This window comes from Antennarius striatus, chromosome 23 (assembly GCF_040054535.1).
Source record: "Antennarius striatus isolate MH-2024 chromosome 23, ASM4005453v1, whole genome shotgun sequence".
NCBI classification, from domain to species: Eukaryota; Metazoa; Chordata; class Actinopteri; order Lophiiformes; family Antennariidae; genus Antennarius; species Antennarius striatus.
Window position 1 is genome coordinate 8937324 of NC_090798.1, and position 23433 is coordinate 8960756.

General features: G+C 42.9%; 1 protein-coding gene across 2 annotated transcripts in view; it reads left to right on the forward strand.

Annotated features, from left to right (window-relative positions):
- Positions 1-22716, forward strand: part of LOC137590401 (reticulon-3-B-like) — a 47385-nt gene extending 24669 nt beyond the window's left edge. For both annotated transcript variants that reach the window (XM_068307992.1, XM_068307993.1), the window contains 6 exons: positions 12842-13049; positions 15876-16014; positions 17232-17301; positions 18012-18058; positions 19673-19731; positions 19818-22716. In XM_068307992.1, the coding sequence (XP_068164093.1) occupies positions 12842-13049; positions 15876-16014; positions 17232-17301; positions 18012-18058; positions 19673-19731; positions 19818-19866 (572 nt within the window). In that variant the 3' untranslated portion in view covers positions 19867-22716. The remainder of the gene's footprint in view (positions 1-12841; positions 13050-15875; positions 16015-17231; positions 17302-18011; positions 18059-19672; positions 19732-19817) is intronic.
- The last annotated feature ends 717 nt before the right edge of the window (positions 22717-23433 follow it).

Genomic DNA, 23433 nt, shown 5'->3' on the forward strand with positions numbered 1-23433 from the left:
TAAGACTGAGTGCAATGCAGACTATCAAACACGTCTTGGAATTTCTGACGTCTATTTTAAACATGATCATACTGGGAATGTAGCCTAGTGGTGGAGCGCATGCTTAGCATGTATGCTACCCCTGGGTTCAATCCCCGGCATTTGCAGCCCTACGGGGCACAAGCTAGTGTCAGCTGTAGGTCAGTCCCAAGTCCAGATAAATGCAGGGGGTTGTGGCAGAAAGGGCATCAGGCATAAAAAGAAAACTTCACAAACAAATGAGCATTCATCTAAAATGGAAACAGGTTAACATGCAATGCCTAATGGGACAAGAAGAAAGGAAGTTCCATGTTCATATAGTTATCTTGGAAAGCAATGTGGACACTGACCTTTGTCCATATCAATGGTTGAATTATATAAGTTTGAGTAGACTAGTCTACAAATCTTGTTAATCACAGGTAGCTTTACTAATAAAGGATTCAAATAGTTTTACCAATACTGACTGACTTCAGTTTTCAAGCACTAAGTCCCACCATACCATGATTTCAAATCAGTAGATCAGTCAGAGGTTAACACATTGGTATTCTTACGTGGTCCAGTGCACCATTAAATCTGAATGATTGAAATGCTACTGAAACCAAGGAGATGCTGCCGATCTAACGAGCCGTGTCGTCAGACTGAAAAGCCCATTCATGTTAAATATTTACTACAGACATGAATGGAGCCTTCTGCACAGATGGCTTTATGATGTACTTAGGTTTCCCTTACTATTGTTTATTTACAAGGTACATTATCACACCCTCTTCCTACTGTTCCCATATTCGCTACCATCATAACACGATGAACATGAATCTATTAAATGTCTAGGGTATATAAGTAGCTCAAACAACAAAAAAATTATGGAAAGCGTCAGTCAGCTGTCTGTCACTGACCTAAGTGAGACAAGCTGCAAGCACACAAACACAATGGACAAGCTTGGGTAGAATCGGCAGTGGCTCAGTGGTTGAGCAATCGTCTTGAAGACAGGAACGCCCCACCATCGGGGTTCGAATCCCGCTCCCGCCAGAACATCCAACCGAGTGTGAGTCAACGGTGGGAGGTGTCGGCTCACCTCCTAGCCACTGCCGAGGCGCCCTTGAGTAAGGCGCCGTCCCCCCTACAAGCTGCTCAATTTCGGGCGCTTTACAGAAGCCGCTGCCCGTCACTCTGCCTCCTGATGTGTGTAGTTTGATGTGTACCTGTATGTACTAACTGCATGCTTATAGGCCCCCTTGTGTGTTGTGTTCAGGGGGCCTATATACTATACTAACCTGAGTGACAATGTAAATTTCCCTTGCGGGATAAATAAAGTATACTTCTTCTTCAGACAGCTGCTGAAACAATTGGTTTGCATAACCAAACAATTTCTGCACAAACTGTTAAACCTCAGGGAAGCTCAACCGCATGCTCGTCGTCCTCATGGGGGTCTTAACCTGACTCCAGATCGTCGCCGTAACAGACTTGAGTTGGCAAATGCTCACATTCGATGGCGTCTGGCACGTTGGAGAGGTGTTCTCTTCACGGATGAATCTTGGTTTACATTGTTCAGGGCAGATGGCAGACAGCGTGTGTGGCGTCGTGTGGGTGAGCGCTTTGCTGATGTCAATGTTGTGGATCGAGTGGCCCATGGTAGTGGTGTGGTTATGGTATGGGCAGGCATCTGTTATGGACGAAGAACACAGGTGCATTTTATTGATGGCATTTTGAATGCAGAGAGATACCGTGATGAGATCCTGAGGCCCATTGTTGTGCCATACATCCATGAACATCACCTCATGTTTCAGCAAGATCTTGCATGGCCAGCATACTCACCGGACATGTCACCCATTGAGCATGTTTGGGATGTGCTTGACCGGCGTATACGACAGCGTGTACCAGTTCCCACTAATATCCAGCAACTTCGCACAGCCATTGAAGAGGAGTGGACCAACGTTCCACAGGCCACAATTGACAATCCGATAAACTCTATGCGAAGATGATGTGTTGCATTGCATGAGGCAAATGGTGGTCACACCAGATATTGACTGGTTCTGAGTCTCCAGACCCCTAATAAAGCAAAAAAACCTGCACATTTCAGGGTGGCATTTTATTGTGGACAGTATAAGGTACACCTGCGTACTAATTATGATGTCAGATCAGCATCTTGATGTGACACACCTGTGAGGTGTGATGGATTATCTCAGCAAAGCAGAAGTGGTCACTATCACACATTTAGATAGATTTGTGAACAATGTTTTAGAGAAATTGTAATATTGTGTATCTGGAATGAATTATAGATCTTTAAGTCCATCTCATGAAAAATGGGAGCAAAAACAAGTGTTGCGTTTATATTTTTGTTGAGTGTAATTGGTATGTTGCAAATTCTTTATTGTATTAATAAGACTTGCGTTTTTGTGACAGATTTTAGAAAAGATTTTTAATGATACTTTATCAAGTTTGCTCTATCGACAATCAAAAAAAATTGATACAAGGGTACTTGAGTATTGTCAGAAAATCTCACTTTTCCACACTTTTCCATTCACTTGAATGTGATTTGTTGGAGTAATGTTTGCGACCCAGGTGTTTCCTGACATGCAATTCAGTCATCTGACATTGGCAAAGGGACAAAAGTCTCACTGTGCTACTGGTAGTAGGAGCTAGCTCCCCCTAGTTGTTGCAAGTGGAAGTCAGAAGTTCCTTTTCACCTGAGTGGGCAAAATGTCACATCCTTGACTAGTGTTGTATGTACAGTATCTAGGGAACTAAAAGAACTGACTATCACTAGTTAGAGACTGCAGTTTAAAGAAGTCAAACCACAGTGTGAGGTGCTGTATGAAACAGCAAGGCATCATGTGATCCCTGCTCCGTATAAGATTTTGACCCTCTCCTGCCCTCTGTCCTTCACTCGGCAATGGGGGGGGGGGGGGGGGGTAAACATGGCGCCCAAGTGTTAGCATGAAAGAACACAGGATTAAAGGGTTAGTCAGTCCTTGGTGTCAGTTTTCTGCTTTGGTGTAAAAGTATACAGCACAGTTCAGACAGTGACATGTTGGTAAGGCTGGCTAAAAAAACTGCATGATACTAATTTTATCTGAAGGTTGCAATTTTGCACATTACTTTGGTGCCATAATTTGAATGAACTTCAGGTCAGATATTGTCTTGGAAAATAAGTTTCTTATTGGGTCTGTCAGTGTCGTCCAGTCCTCCCCTCACGTTTAAAATGGTGAATATGAGTGCAGCAATAAATCGTCTTAATTTTGTGTTCTTTCCAACAAACGTCCAGGGTAGTCATACATTGTTGAAAAGTACTCTCTGCTAAGTTCTGCAATACTTTCCCCCTTTTGGTAATTTTGATCTCCATTGTACACACATGCATGGGGTGGTATGCAGACAGTAATCCTAATGCTCAGTGGTATGTGTAATTGCATTGAATACTTGAACCTAGAAGAGTGGTCGTGAAGCAACCAGGGACTAGGGAGAGGCTGGTTCTAATTGCAGGCCTGTCATATTGCTTCAAAGATTAGTTTAAATGAATGTGATGCATTGATCCTTTTTTTCAGACCAAGTACTGACATTGGAGTATTGAGATACTGAGTCCCAACATGAGGTCCTAATACTACAGTTGTCACAATGATTATAATCAGATGTTCTGCTTTTACTGAGGTGAAAGTCCTGTAACTTTCCAAAGTACTACTGATTTTGAGACAACACTGTCTTTATATCTTTGAAAAAAAGAGCAGTAACTAGTCTAAAGTTCTTCAGTGCCTTCAGGTCATAGAAGAGTGACGCTTAATAAGTCAAATACCTAAACGCTTTATAGTAATCACAATGAAGCACTGTTTTATTTTCCTTTTCAATTTGCTCTGATCCCAAACTTGGAACTTTTCCTCTGTAACATTTGTGCTTGATTCACCACGCTATTTTTTTAAGGTTTCTTTTAGCAGTCTGTTGCATCATGTTTCGTGTTACATCAACAGCAGAAGGAAACATGTTCTGCCACAGAAATTGACCCTCTGTTAGATTTCAACACATTTGCCTCATGGATTTCATTGATTGAGGTTCTCAGGTAATTTGAGTACTTTTACTCACCTTAAGCTATCTGTACTGTTCATAGTTCATTTTAGTCAGAAGCAATAACTTTAGTCACAATAACCTACTAAAGTTGTAAGTAGGATAACGGAGGTGAACCCTGGAGAGGGGATGTAGCCTGTTGTGGTGCGGTACAGCACAGAACATTTCAGTGTTTTACAATGAAACACAGTTGGCATGACTCCAACTCAATGGACTCAAAGTCCAGTCTGCCCTCACCCTTAAATAGAAATTTGCATGTCTGTGGTCCAGTCCACCCCAAATATAGACAATAGATGTCTTCACGCACAAATTAAGTTGTTGGGCCCCCAAATAATCGTAGTGACGTCAACTTGAGTCAAACATTAAAGGGGTCCTACTTTGAAAATCAAATTTTTTCATGCCTCTACATGTAGAGGTCCACTATGTACAGGTAGTCGCCGACTTACGACCTATGCAACTTACGACCGACCGACTTTACGACCACAATGTCTGGGTAACGCCGGCATTCCCTCCAGCCACAGTACTCACGCTCTGAGGCTCCCGCGCTCTCTCCAGTCCCCACGGCGCACACACGCTGTTCAGTCACACTGAGATCAGCAGCCCAGCCCACTACTGATGGGCTGGGCTGCTTAGGAGGCTGTGACGGAGAAATGTATGAATGACGTATGGAAAAACTGTCAAGCGTTACGTGAACTCTTCTGCTGGATTTGAAAGTGACGAAGAACTTGATCAGATTCGGGAGAAAATAGTGAAACTGGCAAAAAACCTCTCCTTGGAGAACTCACGAATGATCGCGCTGTATGAAGAACTGATCGCGCTGGAAGAAGAGAGAAGAGAAGCAGAGAAAGAAGAGGAGGAAACAGAAAAAATGTTCACCACCAAAGGCTTGTCAGAAGGCTTTTCCCTGTTAAATAAACTCCGTGCACACTTTGAAGAAATGCACATAGAACATAGAAACATTTGCGAGGATTGAACGGATGGCAAACGACGCTTTCCGTCCATATCGTGAAATTTATGAGGAGAAAAAGAAACGAACAATTCAGACAAAGCTCACAATGATTATGAAAAGATCGTCTCCCGCTCCCACCAACCCACACGCTGCCCCAGCTGACGATCCGGACGACCCCCAGCCAAGAGCCAGCGCTGCTGGATTGAATTTTTACTTAAGAGTCGATTTACGACCAAGTCGAGTTACGACCGATCTGTCGGTCCCAATCGCGGTCGTAAGTCGGCGACTACCTGTATATATATATGTATATACATAGTGGGCCTCCCTAACCCGACCAACTCCTAGAATCTGGTTAACAAACGCTTCCTGCATCAATAGGAATTCATGGCCTGGACCAAATAAAAAAGATAGGATTTTGCTAGAGTGGTATTTTTGACATGACAAAGGGCGCTCTGTGATTAGACTGAGTGATGATATGATTGGTTGACATGTCCAAGGGCATGGCCAACCCCGAGGGGGAATTCGTTCAGGCTACGGTAGAATTGTGCGGTAACGACCTGGCTCAGAGCTACACACTGCAAGTTTGTTGATGGGGGTGTCAAAGGGGGTTGTTGAAATGTGAGTTTCACCTTTGTATGCTAATGAGGGTCATTAGCTTGAGACACATCACCAGGGTTAATCTGCTGAGACAATCTTTGTAGGAGTTTTGAAAGGATATCAGATCTGAAGACACTTCTTCAGAACTGAAGAAGAAGAGACTTCTTCAGAACTGAAGAAGAAGAGACTTCTTCAGAACTGAAGAAGAAGAGACTTCTTCAGGGCTGAAGAAGAAGAGACTTCTTCAAGGCTGAAGAGACTTCTTCAGAACTGAAGAACAAGAGACTTCTTCAGAACTGAAGAACAAGAGACTTCTTCAGAACTGAAGAAGAAGAGACTTCTCCAGGGCTGAAGAAGAAGAGACTTCTCCAGGGCTGAAGAAGAAGAGACCTCTTCAGGGCTGAAGAAGAAGAGAAGAAACGTCTTCAAGAGCTTTCTTAACGTCCAGTGGATTGACTTAAACAGCTTTGGATAACTGTGACCTGGAAAACTGAGAACCTACACAGACAATCCAGACAGAAATTAATAGGTGAAATTATCACTCATTCCCAGCCTTGTGAGAGACAAAGGCTGGATACATTAACACACACACTCACACACACACACACACACTGGGCTTGCACTAGGAGGTAGTGTGACTAAGCCACTGTGGCTCAGTGTAAAAGAATTGAGTAAGCCACAAAAAGCCACTTTCTGTGTCCAAGACAGCGGCTTGCTGTAATAGCAAGTAAAACTTACAAGTAAACATTGACTAATACCAAGAATCAAATTTATTAAAATCAAAGTGTCTTGCAAGTCAACGTTAAAATGTCTTGTAGTCCAAGTAAAACTTAGTCATACAAAATATTACTCAATGTTTACTTGTATCTTCACATAGTGAATGCAAGCTTTCAATTGTTGGGGGGTGTAAAACCACACCTGTCATAGGGGGGTGTGGGGGGACAGTCTGGGGTTGTTTTCCTGCATTCTGAGGGCAAAATCTTCTGTTCAGTTTACCTACAAAAATACACTAAAGTCAACAATTCAAGCTTAACTATCTGTATTTCTATCCTACTTTATGCAGGTATAAATGTGATATTCAACAATTGAAAACTATGAAGATAGTCATACAAAATATTACTCAATGTTTACTTGTAAGTTTTACTTGGACTAGAATACATTTTATCTTTGACTTAGACAACACCATTGGTATGCCATAGTTTAATTTTTTTTAGAAATTCGATATGATTTTTCATTTCAATTTAAAAAGGCATATAAAATAGCAAGCGAGGTGAATACACATTTACATGCATCGCTGGTTATTCCTGCTGGTCATAGAGATCAAAAGTCTCAGACTGCAAAAAAGTATTGATAATATCTTTCATTTACTTTTTGATCGGTCTGTCACCACTCCTACCCCCTCTCAGCATTTACCATTTGTTGTTCAATTAGAATTTTAACGCAAAATGTACTATAAAACACTATATTCTCATTTTCTTACAATTGATCATCCTCGCCTTGTCGTACACCAATTCGCGGGTTTAGCTTGTAAAAAAAGAATCTTTTTGTTTTTCATTGGACGAGAGGAGGTCATGACCCGAGTGCATATTTAATGATTGGGAGCGTTCAGGTCACTTTGGCTATTTCCGTCCTCTATTTCCGTCGGCATGCTTCAGCTAAATTCCGTTGGCATGCGGAAATAGCGGCGCGAGCGGCGCTAGCGAGCGGCGCTAGCGAGCGGTGCTAGCGAGCGAAAAAGTATTAAGTTTGAACCTTTTTTCCGAAAAATAAGAACGCCACTGTGGTGACAGTCTAAAAACCTTGTAGCCAATCTGGAATTTACTTCGCCTATGGCGAAGTGGTGAATGGCTAGCGCAAGCCCAGACACACACACTGTGTCTGTATCCATTGTAAGATGGATACAGAGACGGTGTGTGTGTCTAACCCTAACCCCTGCATTTTCCTCATTTTTGAGAAAATGGGGACGGCGCCCAACAGCCAATTTAATATACAGTACTCACTACAGTGCAATATATATATATGAACTGCGCATGCGCGAGCTAGCCGCAGGTTTTCGTCTGCTCCGCTGTATGTCTTCTTTCTATTCTTTTTCTTTGTCTTACCTAAGTCTTTTTCTTATCTAATTAACCACGATGGATAGCAGTGTTTTCATGTACTCCAGAGAACAAATGCTGTCCATGAAAGTTAGAGGAGAGCCCGGTATACGCGATCTCATCCCCACTGAGATCCAGCGGCGGTACAGAGGGAGCCGGGGAGGTAAACAAAAGCGGGATAGGCTAGCGGCTAGAGCTAACAGCCGCCGGCGGGTCCGACCCTCGGTTCCCTCCGTCATCATGGGGAACGTGAACTCGCTGCCCAACAAGGTGGACGAACTGACGGCGCTGTGCAGGACTGAGCAGCGCTACAGGGAGACCAGCTTGTTGGTGTTCTCTGAGACGTGGCTGACGGACCACGTTCCCGATGCTAACGTCGGACTGACCGGCTTTTCCTCCGTACGAGCGGACCGGGACACGAACACCGCTGGCAAGAAGAAGGGAGGCGGTCTGATCATCTACACCAACAACAGATGGTGTCACCCAGGACATGTGACCGTGAAAACCACGCTGTGCAACAGGGATCTGGAGCTAACAGCTGTTAGCATCAGGCCCTACTACTTGGCGCGTGAATTTTCACACGTCATTGTCCTCGCCGTCTACATCCCTCCACGTGCAGACCCAGAGACTGCACGAGAGACCATCTGTGGGACCACCTCTGATCTTCGGACCCGGCACCCGGAGGCGCTTGTCATCATCACGGGGGACTTTAACCACGTCACCTTGGACTCATGTCTCCCCACCATGTCCCAGTGTGTAGACTGTCCCACACGGAAGAACAGAACCATCGATCTGTTTTACACGAATGCCAAGGAGGCATACACCGCCACCCCCCTCCCCCCACTAGGCAGATCGGACCACAACCTAGTGTGCCTTCAGCCCACCTACATCCCGCTGGTGAAACGGCTGCCAGCAACAACACGGCAGGTCAGGAGGTGGTCCCCGGAAGCAGAGGAGACGCTGAGGGACTGCTTCCAGACCACCGACTGGGATGTTATTGTGGGCTCACATGGGGAAGACATTGAGGGGGCAGCTCAGTGTTTTACAGATTATATGAACTTCTGTGTGGACACAGTGGTCCCTGTCAGGACAGTCAAGTGTTACCCAAACAACAAACCATGGGTAACAAAGGAGGTGAAGGCTGTCCTGAACAGGAAGAAGCGGGCGTTCAGGAGTGGGAACGAGGATGCGATGAGAGAGGCTCAGCAGGAAGTGAGACTCTGCCTGAGGGAGGCCAAGGACAGCTACAGGAGGAAGCTGGAGAACCAGCTTGGGCGCAACCAAGTGCGGGAGGTCTGGAGTGGCATGAGGGCCATCACCGGCTATGGAGAGGGCCGCGGTACAGTGGAGGGGAACGTGGAGAGAGCTGATGAACTTAACAGCTTTTTTAATCGGTTCAGCTCCCCCATCACTCCATGCGCCTGTCCCCTGAGTTCCCCCGGCCCATCTGATCCGACTCCACCAACCTCCTTCTCCCCCTCTCCGTCCGGCTTATCTGCATCCCCCTCTCCCTCTCCGTCCACCTCGCCCACTTACTTCAGCCCAAACCCAGATCCTTCCCCCACCCCAACTGCCGGACCCCCCGGCCGGAGGGATCAACGTGCCGCGCCCCCACTTACGGCCATCACCGTGGAACAGGTGACGTCTGCGTTGCGGAGGCTTCGCCCAAGGAAGGCGGCCGGACCAGACCAGGTCCCCCCTAGACTCCTCAAGGCCTGTGCTGCCGAACTGGGCGGACCCCTACACCAGGTCTTCGACCTCAGTCTCCGGCTGGGGAGGGTCCCGTCCTTGTGGAAGACATCCTGCATCGTCCCTGTACCCAAGCGGAGACGCCCCACTGAGCTCAACGACTATCGACCAGTCGCTCTCACGTCGCACGTGATGAAGACCCTAGAGCGACTGGTCCTGGAGCTCATGCGTCCCCTGGTGCAGGGTGCGATGGACCCTCTCCAGTTCGCCTACCGGCCACAAGTTGGGGCTGATGATGCAGTCCTGTATCTCCTCCACCGGGCCCTCTCCTACCTGGATGTCGGGAGTTGTGCAGTGAGGGTGCTCTTTTTCGACTTCTCGAGCGCCTTCAACACCATCCAGCCCCGGCTCCTGCGGGAGAAACTGTCATCCATGGGTGTGGATCCCTACCTCGTGAGCTGGATCACGGACTATCTAACAGACAGACCCCAGTACGTCCGTATGGGGAACTGTCTGTCATCAGTGGTGACCAGCAGCACCGGGGCCCCGCAGGGAACGGTACTCTCCCCCCTTCTCTTCACCCTCTACACAACAGACTTCCAACACAACTCGGGTACGTGCCACATGCAGAAGTTCTCTGATGACACTGCAATTGTGGCATGTATCAGGGGGGGTGATGAGAGGGAGTACAGGAGAGTGGTGACGGACTTTGTGGGGTGGTGTCAGCGGAACGAGCTTCAGCTGAACATCTCCAAAACCAAGGAGATGGTGCTGGATTTCCGGCGGGCACCACCCTCCCCACAGCCAGTAGTCATCGGGGGTAAGGAGGTGGACGTTGTGGGGACTTATAAGTACCTGGGGCTGCAGCTGGACAGTAGACTGGACTGGTCGCACAACCTGGACTGTGTATACAAGAAGGGTCAGAGTAGGTTGTACTTCTTGAGGAGGCTGGCCTCCTTCAACGTCAGCTCTAATCTGCTCAGACTGTTTTACCAGTCCATTGTGTCCAGTGTGCTGTTTCACGCCATTGTGTGTTGGGGTGGTGGTGCCAGGAAACGGGACACAGAGAGAATCCACAGGCTCATCCGGAGGGCTAGCTCTGTGATCGGTCAGGATCTGGACTCGATACAGACTGTCCTAGAGAGGAGGACTATGTCCAGGTTTAGGTCGATCCTGGGTAACACCACCCACCCCCTGCACACCACCATCACCCAGCAGAGGAGCTCCTTCAGTGGCAGACTGCTGTCACCAAGCTCCTCCACTGAGAGACTCAGGACCTCCTTTGTGCCTCGTGCCATCAGGGGGCACAACCACTCTCTCAGGAGGAGGGGGTCTGAAGCCGCAGGGTCATCAAGGTCGGGTGAGAAAGGATAGACGTGGGGGGTCTGGGACGCACTGTGGATGCGCTGTGGGACACTTGTGGGGGTCCTTAACCAGTTATCAGCTCGGCTCATTCACGTGTTACTCATCACACTTCATCGACTCCCAAAGCTCTTTCTTCTCTTCTTCTCCCATGTGCCTATGCTTTCTTCCTTTTATTTTAGGCTATTCTTTTTCCTGTTGTTATAATTATGTAACAGCATGTATATAATGTTACTTATACTTTCTGTCATGTGTGTATTTATTGTATTTATTGTATCTCTTGCGAGCAGATGTCACCTGAATTTCCCTTGGGATCATTAAAGTATATATCTATCTATCTATCTATCTATCTATATATAGTACTCAAGTCTTAACCCTTCCATGTTTCATTTAAACTGTGTTAGTTCTGCGTGTCGAAGCGGCTCATGCAAACAAATCGCACGTGAACGCGGGGGGGGGAGGGAGTTGTTGATAGAGGCAGTTCAGAGGGAGGAGGAGAAATGGAGCTGAGAGCCACGCCCCATTAACACACAGCTTTTCAGGGCGGAAGACATTTTATAAATATTCAGTCAAAGATATTGAAGACCATGGATCACTTTGGGGCAAGACAGTTCAAATGCAGTGTAGTTGGACATCTGGTAGCTGTATGACATGAATTAATAAAAGCATAATATCGTACCTTTAACACCTTGATAGTATAGTATTGACATTGACAAAAAAGTTATAAAAGGATTTCATATTGCTCTGTTAAAGTTGTAACAGCAATAAGAAAACTGAAATGTTAACTTGAGTTAGTAATGTATTTAACATTAAGAAGTAGTTATTTATTTTACATTGCATTGACTTATGTCTTGCCCTTTGAGGACATCCATGATGCTGACATGGCCCTCTCTGAAAATGAGTTTGCCACCTTTGCTCTAGAGCAAACATAAGATTTCGCTTATTCTTGGAGAATCCTGTTGGGTTTCTGTCAAAGTGCTTTGAAATGTCTGCTGATGTGCTTAAGCGCTATGTAAATAATGGTTGATTGACTATCACCATGCCTCCGAAAAAGATGCGAAAGTTTGAGAAAAAGAAAGTGACAATGAGTGTTTTCTTGCATAAAAAATCAAGTTAATGAAAGATATTACTGACAGATATTACTCAAATTTTGTGGAGAAAGCTGTCAGTTTAGAGTCCACAGGAGAATGCAGTATATGAATTAAAGGCAAAGAAAACTATTGATTGAAAAGTGAAGAAAAAAAAACCCCTGTATTACGTCTTTGTTAAACTTTTTTTTAAATGATTACCAGGCTTTAACATTTTGATGAAACTAATACAGAGCAGAATTTTTCTTTTTTTTTCCTTTTTACTTAAACAGTTATGAAGTTATTAATAAAAACATTAAAATTTGATTAGTTTTTATATTGTACTATTGACAAAACTCAATCCTTGTGTATACTTCTACTGTATATTCTCACTTTTGGGATGCATAAACGTCATGTTGGGATGCACAATTTTTTCTTGAAGCGCATCCCAGAGATGCAGTACTTTCTTTTGCAAATGAACTCTGCACAAACGGATGCTGTAATCCTGTGTACAGTGTGACATGAATAGGAGATAATAACATCTGTAGGGTTGAGAGGTTTGAGACTTTACCTTCAGAATAAATACCACAGACTAAATAACACTTATATGGTATTTTACTATTGTTATTATCATTATGGGTGCAACTAAGTTCATGCCTGCCTGTTCCTGAGTTTGGTTTTTGCCTTTTAAAAGTGAAAATTTCTTTTTCAATCCGTACACGAACAGATAGATGGAGAACTCGGACTCACGGTTCACACTGCACAGAGGAATATTCATTCATTCATTTTCTACCACTTCATCCACCGTAGCAGGTCACAGGGACAGAGGAATATGATTCTGTGTAATCCATACATCTTCTCTCACTTGTTCTCCCTTTTTTTAATTCGCCCTTCAACGTCATTCTGATTTGGCTTTTTTTAGAAACATTTGTTGGGACTTGGCATTTCATCACATAACAACCAGGTGTTATATAGTTGTAGGCCTATTAAATTTAACTTCCCTCTCATTCCTACAGTGAAGGATCTTGTCCACTGGCGAGACCCCAAGAAGTCGGGCGTGGTGTTTGGCCTGTCCATGCTGATGCTGCTGTCGCTGGCAGCCTTCAGCGTCATCAGCGTGGTTTCCTATCTACTGCTCGCCCTGCTTTGTGTCACCATCACTTTCCGCATCTACAAGTCCGTTGTTCAGGCTGTGCAGAAGTCCAGCGAGGGACACCCATTCAAGTAAGACCACATCCTGTTTGGACTGTAGAAATGCTTCAGAAGAACCTTTTCCTCAGTGTAGGAGAGTGCACAGATCCTATGCAGTGGTACCTCTACTTACGAAATTAATTGGTTCTGGAAGAAATTTCGTAAGTAGAAAATTTCGTAATCCTTAATCCATTCCAAGCCCCCCAAAATTCAGACATAAATGTTTTATAAAGCATAAAAATGCATCAAAACGTGTAACAAATACGTTTTACAATTAGATTATTACACAATAAATGAGAGTTGTACATAATATAAAAAACAAAGAATGGAGTAAAGAATAAAAATAATGGTCATTTACCCCTTAACTGCTGTCCTCATTGTTTTTTGCCCTCTTTGGTTCCTGCACTCTTGCCTCACCATGCCGAACAGCAAAGTGAATTCCAGTCCTCCTTTTGAACTTCTCCAACCACCCACGCAATGCCTTACACTCTACTTAAACTTCCTTTGGTTTTAATAACGTGGCGATTGTATATGCATTACGGCCATATTCTTTGGTGAGATCAACCAAACGCGTCCATTTTTCATTCTTTTCCATTATCTCTGGCTTTGTTTGTATGGCCAAAAATCGATTTTCTTCGTCTTTTATTTTCCTCTTTTCTCCGTCACTTTCTTGGGGTCCATAGCGAATATTGAGAAAGTTAATATATTTACGCAAAACTATCAGAACACGTCATGGGTCGAGGGCTGAATGACGAGGACGCTGCATAGACACCTATGCAGGTGTCTATGCAGCTCTTAGGCTAAGGGGATGTCCCTCTTAGCCAATGGGAGGCCAGGATGTTAGGTAATAGCCAATGGCAGAGCAGCTATAAGAATGTTGCGTTCAGGAACCTTTGGGAGCTGCGAGAAGCAACCCATACTTACCTTTCGTAACTGGAGGCACTACTTTCCTGTTGAGGCGTTTCGTAAGTAGAAAATTTCGTAAGAGGCATTCGTAAGTCGAGGTACCACTGTACTTTGCTCTACGCCTTTACACCTCGTTGCTTGTCCAGGTCACCTGCAGGCAGTCAGCCGCCTTTGCTGAACACCTGCAGGTGAATATAACTTTTGAATTCATGTCTGTATATGCTTGAAGGTGTTTGTCGTTGGATAAAAAAGAAGAGGGTGCAGCTAAAAGCTGTCTCGGTTTTTTTTTTTTGGTTTTTTACTGATTCGTTCACTAGTATTTCCATTCATGAGGTTAGTGTGACTGACATTTATGCCCTGATTTTGTTGACAAGAACTGGAGCATCGTGTTCAGGTAGTCTGTTCCATTTGAGGGAATTCCTTTGTCTTACTGGGGACAAACAAAAAAACAAATCTTATTTCAGGATGAAATTTAATGGTTAGGATTCACAAAACATTTTATATCTGTAACTGAAGATTTTGTTAGAGGGTGACTGAGGACATTAAAATGGAAGAGTTTAAACTGATATCCAATAAATCAGACGGTTCAAAGTAATAGACACAAATTATGTGGATCAGAGTATCTGTAGAAGTGTGGTTGCCTATTTCTTGTTGCCGAGTTCTCCTGGTACTGACGATAAAAAATCAAAATTTGATCTAACAATGGCATCAAATTTCACAAGTTCATGACACAAGAAGCCTCTTGGATGAGAGACAGTGTCTTCAAGCTTTTCCTTAATGTCTAGTTGACTTGACTCAATACAGATCAAATATAATTTAATAAAAACCAAATCAACCTGAGTGAAGGTGATGATTTTACGTGAAAAGGAAAAACCTTAGAATATCTAAGGCTGCTGTGAGCCATTCAGATGTGAGCTTACTCTTCTGCTTGTGATCAGTGCTGTTGACCCAGAGTTACTGGAGCATCAACCTGCAGACCAGTAATCCTTCACTTATTTGCGCTTCAAGACACACCTCAGTACATCGCTGATTGTAAGTAGGTAGTCACGCGATACCGTACGTACATGCTATTGGCTGACAGCATCCATGTGTGCACTGCAATTCGAGACTCATGGTTCCTCCTGCAACTCCTCTTTAATACAAAAGTGTTTTTAACAGTCTTTGATAACTCATGTTGATGTTTGTGTGTGTTGTCTTGAGTTGGCCTACGTCTGTGTTCTGCATGTGTTGTGAGACTGAGAAGGGGGCGTGAGAGAGTCTGAGCGGGAGGTCGTTGTCAGTCGTTCTTTGTTAAGGCTGGATGCCAAGTACTGACCATTCAGGGAAGATCGTGTGTCTTTCTTGCCCACCATTAGAAACACCAGGGGTGTTACAAATCTGAGTGCGGGAAAAGGTAAATATCAGTATGGGGACGGTTCATGAACATTTAAATTACCATAAATAATAAAATACTTGGTTGCTATATTGCGGAATTTTGTTTTCGCGTTTGGTCCTGGAACGCATTTATCACGAGTAATTCTGCAGGTTTTTTTATTTCAAAAACCTGCAGAATGTTGTGACTTTTTAAATTTAAAAAATGTGAAAAGGTTCCGGCTTAACTTTACAGTTATAGACTGGAAAATGAGGATTGAAAATAAGAAATCTCAGAAAAGGTGATGAAGTTTCCTTGGACAAGATCGTGAACCCCAGATTGTGTGAAAGGGTGTCTGTCAGCCAGTGAATGCTGTTGTCATTCAGACAAGAAAAGTGTTATGTAAGTACCGACTATTTACCATACAGACCATAATAACCCTCAGGTTATCAGGTCTGTTGTACTTTGTAGTTTAAAGGACCTGAGTCCGTCTCTACCTGCATGTCTTGAGTAACAAGTTACTGCCTGGTTATGTCGTGTTTCTACTTCTGGTGCTGAACCTAATTTTGATGCCACATTTCTGTCCTTCTCTGTTGGTCCAGATCACTTATAGAAAAGGATGTCAGCATCCCCCCTGAGACGTTCCGCAAGCATGTGGACACCAGTCTGACCTACATCAACCGAGCCCTGAAGCAGATGAGCCGCCTTTTCCTGGTCGAAGACCTCGTTGACTCCCTGAAGGTGTGCAGGTCGCACCTTGTGACGCGGTTGTGTGACATGATTTATTTCTGGAGCCTGTTTTGTATGCCATCTCATTAAAAACTCTTCTCCTGGGTTCAGGCTTTAAATAGCTCTGGTCTGTGCAGCAGTAATCATTGGCTGAACTCCAGTGGTTGTGTGTGTAAATTTGAATGATTGTTATCTGGAGAATAGAACATTGCTTGTTTTCAAGCACCTATGAACCCAAAGAAAATAAAGTAGTGCAGTTACTTTTTAAAAACACAAACATATTGGAACGTTATTCACTGATAACACACACTGTTAGAGATAAAACTAAGATGTCTAGAGTGCGCCCTCGCACATTCTCGCATCAACACTTGTGACTCCACCTCATCGTGGATTTTTGGTAGGCAGTCACGTGATACTGCACACACATTCTATTGGCTGACGGCATCGGATTCCTTAATCCCGTGTAGTTCCTGGAAAACATTAACTGCAAAGTACGAGGGCGCACTGTACTGCCAATCTCACCTCACAGTCATCTGCAGTCTATTGTATATGACACATAATAATAATATTTGTCTCATATGAGTCACGCCTGCTTGTTGCTAAAGGAGCTACTGCTACCGATTAGTGTGTTAAAGGTCATGAATGCATGCCTCAAAGGATTAAATCTGAATTTATCATTTTCTGAGCAGCTTGTGTCTTTACCTGTGGATTAACGATCAATCTAACGATCAGCTCGTTCATGTTGGAGGTTTTTATGAGCAATCTGTTGATTTGTTTATTTACAAATGTCTTCATCACTGCTGCTTTATTCTGAATGTTGCATTCCATTGGCTTCCTGTTAATTTCTGGTTTGATAAGTGACAGACGTCAATTGCATTGTGACATTATGCAGTCTGGACAGAATGTGGCCAAATTTAATGATTACAAGTAGATTTGTAATGTTACTCTGACATTTGAGGTTCCTGTCCCAGCCGGCTGAATGTGATGGGCAGCAACATTTAACCACTTCCTACGCAGGATTGTTTCTCTTTCTCACCAATTTGCTTGATTTTATGATCAAGGATCAAAAACATTGCAAATAAATTGATTCTTTAAGTTATACAGGGAGGGAATTCTTGGGCAAGTTCCTATCATATTGAACTATAAGCATGATATTTCCATAGAACCACTTGCTTTAGTCAAATAATAATCACATATTGACAGATTTTTATTTTGCTGTTCTCCCACAGCTGGCTGTGTTCATGTGGCTGTTGACCTACATTGGAGCCGTCTTCAATGGAATCACCATCCTCATCCTGGGTAAGCGGGACTGAAGATTAACGCCACTTTCACTTGGATACTTTAAAAAGCTTGGATATTTATATTTTGGCTGCCAAAATCATTGAATTCAGGTGTTCCAATCACTTCCATGATCACAGGGGTATAACATGAAGCATCTAGACATGCAGACTACTTCTAGAAACATTTCTTAACAGGTCGCTTGAGGATCTCAGTGAATTGATACAATGCCGCCTGTGCAAGAAGTCCAACTGGGAAATTTTTTTGCGACTGAGCATTCAACTGCTTCTAGCGCTATAACAAAGTGGAAGTGATTGGAAATGAGTGAAATTGACTGCCCCACCCACTGGGGGCAACAGTGGCTCAGTGGTAGAATGCACGGTAGAGCAGGTCGTCCAATGTTCTGCGATCGGCGGTTCGATTCTCTGACTTCAGCCAGTGCAGTGCTAAGCATCGGAGCCAGTGGTGTAAAGCACACCGCCACCGGACTCCAAAACATTAAGAGACGTGTTCTCTAGAGGGATGAATCGTTCTGTCTGGAACCAGTCAGCACTGTTTGTTGTGGTGTATCAACCACTATTGTTGGCTTTTATGAAACAAAAGTGACCTTTCTGTCTTAAATTAAATGATAAAACTGAATGAGACAAGACTTTATTTTGGTGTGTGGGTGTGTGTGTGTGTGTGACCCTGTGATTTGACTGTTTCTGACATGTTTTGTCTTCATTCACCAGCTGACATCCTCCTCTTCACCGTTCCTCCGATCTACGAGAAGAACAAGGTGAGTTTGATCTACAGTCCCGGGCCACGATGAATCTTGTCATTTTAGCGTTGTCTCAGACCCCTGAGATTTCCTGCACAGATATCATCTGGAGGAGAAGATTCCCATCAGCATTGAGTCACTGAGTTACCAGTACATCTTGAGAAGGATGAAGTCAATCTACTTTGATTTTATCATCATTGTACTGGTGATGTATGTGATGTAAGACATCAGTCCTGATGCAGGCTGGGTGATCTCTTACTGATATCAGTTCATGTGATCACATGAACTGATATCACCATTGCCTCCGCAGTCTTGTTTTGAGCTGATTGGGTAGGGGATGACATATTTCCGCTTTTACGTAAATCTCAGTTGAGAAAGTGTACTGTGATAGGTTTCCTTCACACTGCGTGTGGCCAATTGCATTTTTTTTTTGGTGGGGGGGGCAAAAAAACAACAGGCAAACCTAAAAGTAACGAGTATTCATGACCCTTCTCAGAAATTAACTCGAGTAAGAATAAAAATCTTTGCCTTGGAAATGTATTTCAGTAATAAGTATGAAAGAATTATAGTATTTGAGTAAAGTAAAAATCCTCAGAATCTGTACTTAAGTACAGTACTTAAGTAAATTCACTCCGTTACTGTCCACCCCTGATTATACCCATTCCCAACGCTAGATGGCGCCAGATATCTTTAAAGCGAATGCTGAACTTCAGTCCACAGGCCAAAGCGAACCCGTCACAAAGAAGAAAAATAAAAAGTAGTGGTAAGAAAGAAGAGAAGAAAATAAGAGAAGAGATAACAGGAATTGGAGAAACATAGTGACAATCTGGAGAAAAGTGGGTTGAAGATCGGCCAGGTTAACTGGCAGCTGAGGAGAAGTTATGATGGGAACTTCAAGATGATGGTGATAAATGAGGCAGTCTTCAAAAAATTGCAATGTGATCAAATATATTGAATATATTGTTAGAATCATTTGTTTCAGATGTACTGCAATTATTTTCTGTATAAAAATTTGGTGTTCAAAAAGTCTCTTTTAAAACTTGAGTCTTGAAAAAGAGGGGGTCATCTTATAATCAGGGTCGTCTTCTATTTGGGCCAATATGGTAATACAGGCTTGTTATTGTGACTATGACTCAACCTTTAAGTATTGAGGTTGGACTTACAAACCTGTAACAAATTATCAATTGAATATGTATTGTTCAGTGTTCTTCAGCAAGAATCTATACCTATAAATGTCCATAAAGTTAAAGATTTTTTGCAAGTAGACTGTGGTCGTTGCTTAATGTATTCATCAAAATCTATTAATGTTCCTGTCCAGTGATCTTCCTCACCCATTCAGTGGCCCCAAGGCACAAAGCTGACAACAACCATACCGGTGTTGTGTAATTATGGTGCCACTCATTGATGGGATTCATTTATGATGACCTTTTCACAGCCAATCATATTGATATCAACTGACATGTTAATCTTGTGGAAAAAGTCCGCAACTTTTGACATTCCTAGACTTTCGTTGCTTCTGGTTCAACTAAAACATGTTGCTGGCATCATCTTCTGAATAAACACGACAGGATAATACATGAAAAATCAGTGTACAAATCACGGGTGAGAAGATGATCACTTTTCTCCTTCCAGACCCAGATCGACCAGTACATTGACCTGGCACGCACTCAGATCAACAACACAATGGCCAAGTAAGTGATCTATTAGAAACTAGTTTGCTGTAAGTGTTCATAATTCAGTTCCCCTGATTTCACTTGTTTCTTGTCTTCCAACCCAGGTTACAAGAGAAACTTCCCGGAGCTGTGAAGCGCAGCAAAACTGAATGATTAACCCAAAACGTCTGCCACTGACATCCTCACATTCACAACTACTCTAATGCACATTGCCTTTTCCTGCCCCCACTTCAAAATAACCCAGCCCTGAGTCAAACTCCCCTTTCCCTCCTCCATCAGCCATCAGCACCCAAACAACACAGAATCTTGTTAGGTAGAAAATCTTTAAGCTATTCAATGTAAAACTACTGGGCTGTCTGATTTGCAAGCACTAAAAGCAGCAGTGCCTGTGCAGACGAGCAGCACATCATGAGGGAGGAAGTGGTGGAATTCGGCCGTCTGTAGGCACACCAGAGAATGATGGAAGCGGTGACCGATGAACTAGACTGAATCTATGACCTGGTTTTGTTGAGTGGAAAACGGGGTGTACGGCGGGTGTTGGGTCACGAGCAAAAGTCTGTACTTGCAACCACATGTTTTCTTAAAAGTAAGCTAGAAAAGAAAACAAAAAAGCTTTTTTAAAAACAGGGCCATTGTTTTAGTGTCGTGTGGTTACTCTTCTCCGTTTTGCTCTAGAGCTGTGATACAGATAACAAGCTAATTTTTTAGGGGATGCTAATGGGTCTGCTGTTACTTATTGGCCCATCATTGAATTTGTTCATTCACCTTGGCACTTCTACATATATGTACCTTTCTGGAATGCACTGATCTTTTACTTTTCAGCTTACAAGCAGGTTTAGAATAAAGAGACTAGGATTCTGAACCAGCTTGAATAATTTGGTCTAGTTCACTCTTGATTTGATGCATGTTTTTGACCATATGGTATGAGCAGGACGAACACAGGCTCTGCTGTATGCAACCAGTTAGCCACGCTTCTGTCAAGCTTTGTTATTTACGGCACTTCAGACTAGTTTTCTTGCACCAATTTTAAGTATTGAGGTCTCACATTCTATTGAAAATTTTGATTGTTGTCACTGCTTTTTACAATTATTGATATTTAATCAGGATGGCTGCTTTGACTTCCTCCGAGCTTATTAGAGCTGTGTAAGATTTCTGTAAAGTGAATTTTAAACTCTTCTTTCGGAGTGTAGACACTGGGGGTTGGTGTATCTGGGGTGTGCTGACCATTCCGGGTGGTGGTTATCAGTGAGTTCTATTTCTCTTGTTTCTATTTCTTTTACTTCCATGTCAGTTGGAGCTGGAAACCCTTTACAACGGGTGTATTAGTGTTATCCCTGATTTCTGTTGAATGATTATCACTCGTGATTGTTTCAGTGGTGTCTAAGTAATGTTAGGACTACTTCGAAGTCATTGTTTTAATGGATGAATTATATAGGAGTATGATAGTGTAGAGTAAATTTCATTACATAAATGTCCCCTGAATGCTGAACAACTATCAGAAAGTCTCTTATCAATGCAGTAAATTAACCTGTGTTCTCAATGCTTTCTGGGGTTGAACTTTACCCACCACTCTGTCTCCTAACTGCTTATCCTTCACGCTCGACATCTTCAAAGTCTGGCTGTTAAACGATGCAACATTTCTGGGGAAGCGCCACCCTTACATTGGATAGATTACAGTTGTGCCACTCTCATTTCGAAAGCCGGTAGATTGTAAGGGGGTGAGGCCTCGACTCTCTAGTTGACACAACCTATTTATTTGAATGTGGAGACACTGCATATTGTAGCTTTAAAATATTAAATTTATATGAGATTGGTTTACAGTTCATTTAAAGGTTGAGTTCAACTGAAAGGAGAAAAAAAATGTGGATTTTACGCCAAACCAATTACCGTGAAACCAGAGAATGCTTGTCACAGAAATGAAAACCTACAAATTAACAGCAACATCGCCATTCTCCATGTCTACACATAACCTACAGAACTTTTATTTTCAAAAAAATTTTCTGAGGGAATCTGACACCTCAAATTTCAATTGGACGGTAATGAGAGCACACCACTGTCACTAAAACACCATTATTACACAACTGCAGTTATTAAGCATCCAGGCCTCTAAAAGACAAGAGGCTGCACTTATTAATGTTTAAGCTATTCCATTTTTTCATTATGTGGAGATTAGTGTAATTTATTATTCAAGACACAGTATAATTTTGCCGTGATATTGTAATTGGATGTTAAAATAGCTCCAATTAGTTGGAACATCCTAATAGAAAAGTGCATGAGTTGGTTTAATTTTACATAATATGGGCAAAATATAAGGAAGCCCTATCTTGGAATGTAGAAGAAACAATATCTGTCCTGAATCTAGTCCAATAAATCTAATCAATCATTTTTTAGATCCACCCCAGACATAACTTGAAAACTCCAAACATCAATGAATTTTCTTTTTATCAAAGGCAGAGATGAATTTGTATTCATTTTAATTGGGTTTTTGAAGATGTGAAGTCTGAAAAAAGTTAGAACATTTCACAATTGAACCAGGATTTTCCAAATTTGGGACGAATAATATTGGATGTGGAGATACATTTTTATTTGAACTGAGCCTTTAATGACCCCACATATGCTGTAAAGCTCTCCATGTATAGTATGAATAAATTTGGTTCAGGAAAGGCCACGTAACATATTGATGTGCTACTGAAACTTAATAGATGACTTCCTCTCAGAGTAATCGTTGGTTTGTTTCTCAAGTGTGTAATGAATAAGACTAAAAACAAAACTTTTGTCCTGTTTTTATTCAGCATGTTGCTTTTCTCTTTTCCCTCATGTTTTCATTAGTGTGTGTGTGCAACATGATAAACTTAATTTGTCTCTGGTAAGTTGTTTTGCATTTGATTCTCAACTGCTGTCTACTTGTTAGTTACATCAGCGCTTAGAGTGAATTTAAAGTGGAACATCATGTGGTCTCAGTAATGATGTCAAAGTGAAATTAATAAAAATGCGTTAAAGGACCATAGTACATCTGATTTCTTCTCTCTGGGGAAAGGGTTAAAAAAAAAAATTCCCAGCATTCCAGAGGTGTGGGTGGATGTTGGGTTACTTGCAAAATGTTCCTTGTGACAACTGAGGCCCCGTCCACACGATGCCGGAACGTTTTGAAAACGCAACTTTTTTGTTGCATTTTTGTTGCAACTTTTTGAAAACGCTGGCCTAGGTGGATTTTTAAAAAAACGCTTGGTCTGCGTTGTGTGGACTGTGTATCCGCAACTTTTTAAAAACGCTGACGTCTTGCTTGCGACGAAAACCTCTTCTTCTTTTCCTTTCGGCTTTTCCCTTCAGGGGTCGCCACAGCGAATCAATTTCCTCCATCTAGCCCTGTCCTTTGAATCCTCTTCTCTCACACTAACTACCTTCATGTCTTCCCTCATTACATCCATAAACCTCCTCTTTGGTCTTCCTCTAGGCCTCCTGCCTGGCAGTTCAAAACTCAGCATCCTTCTACCAATATATTCACTATCTCTCCTCTGGACATGTCCAAACCATCTCAGTCTGGCCTCTCTGACTTTATCTCCAAAACCTCAAACATGTGCTGTCCCTCTGATGTACTCATTCCTGATCCTATCCTTCCTGGTCACTCCCAAAGAGAACCTCAGCATCTTCATCTCTGCTACCTCCAGCTCTGTCTCCTGTCTTTTCTTCAGTGACACTGTCTCTAGGCCAAACAACATC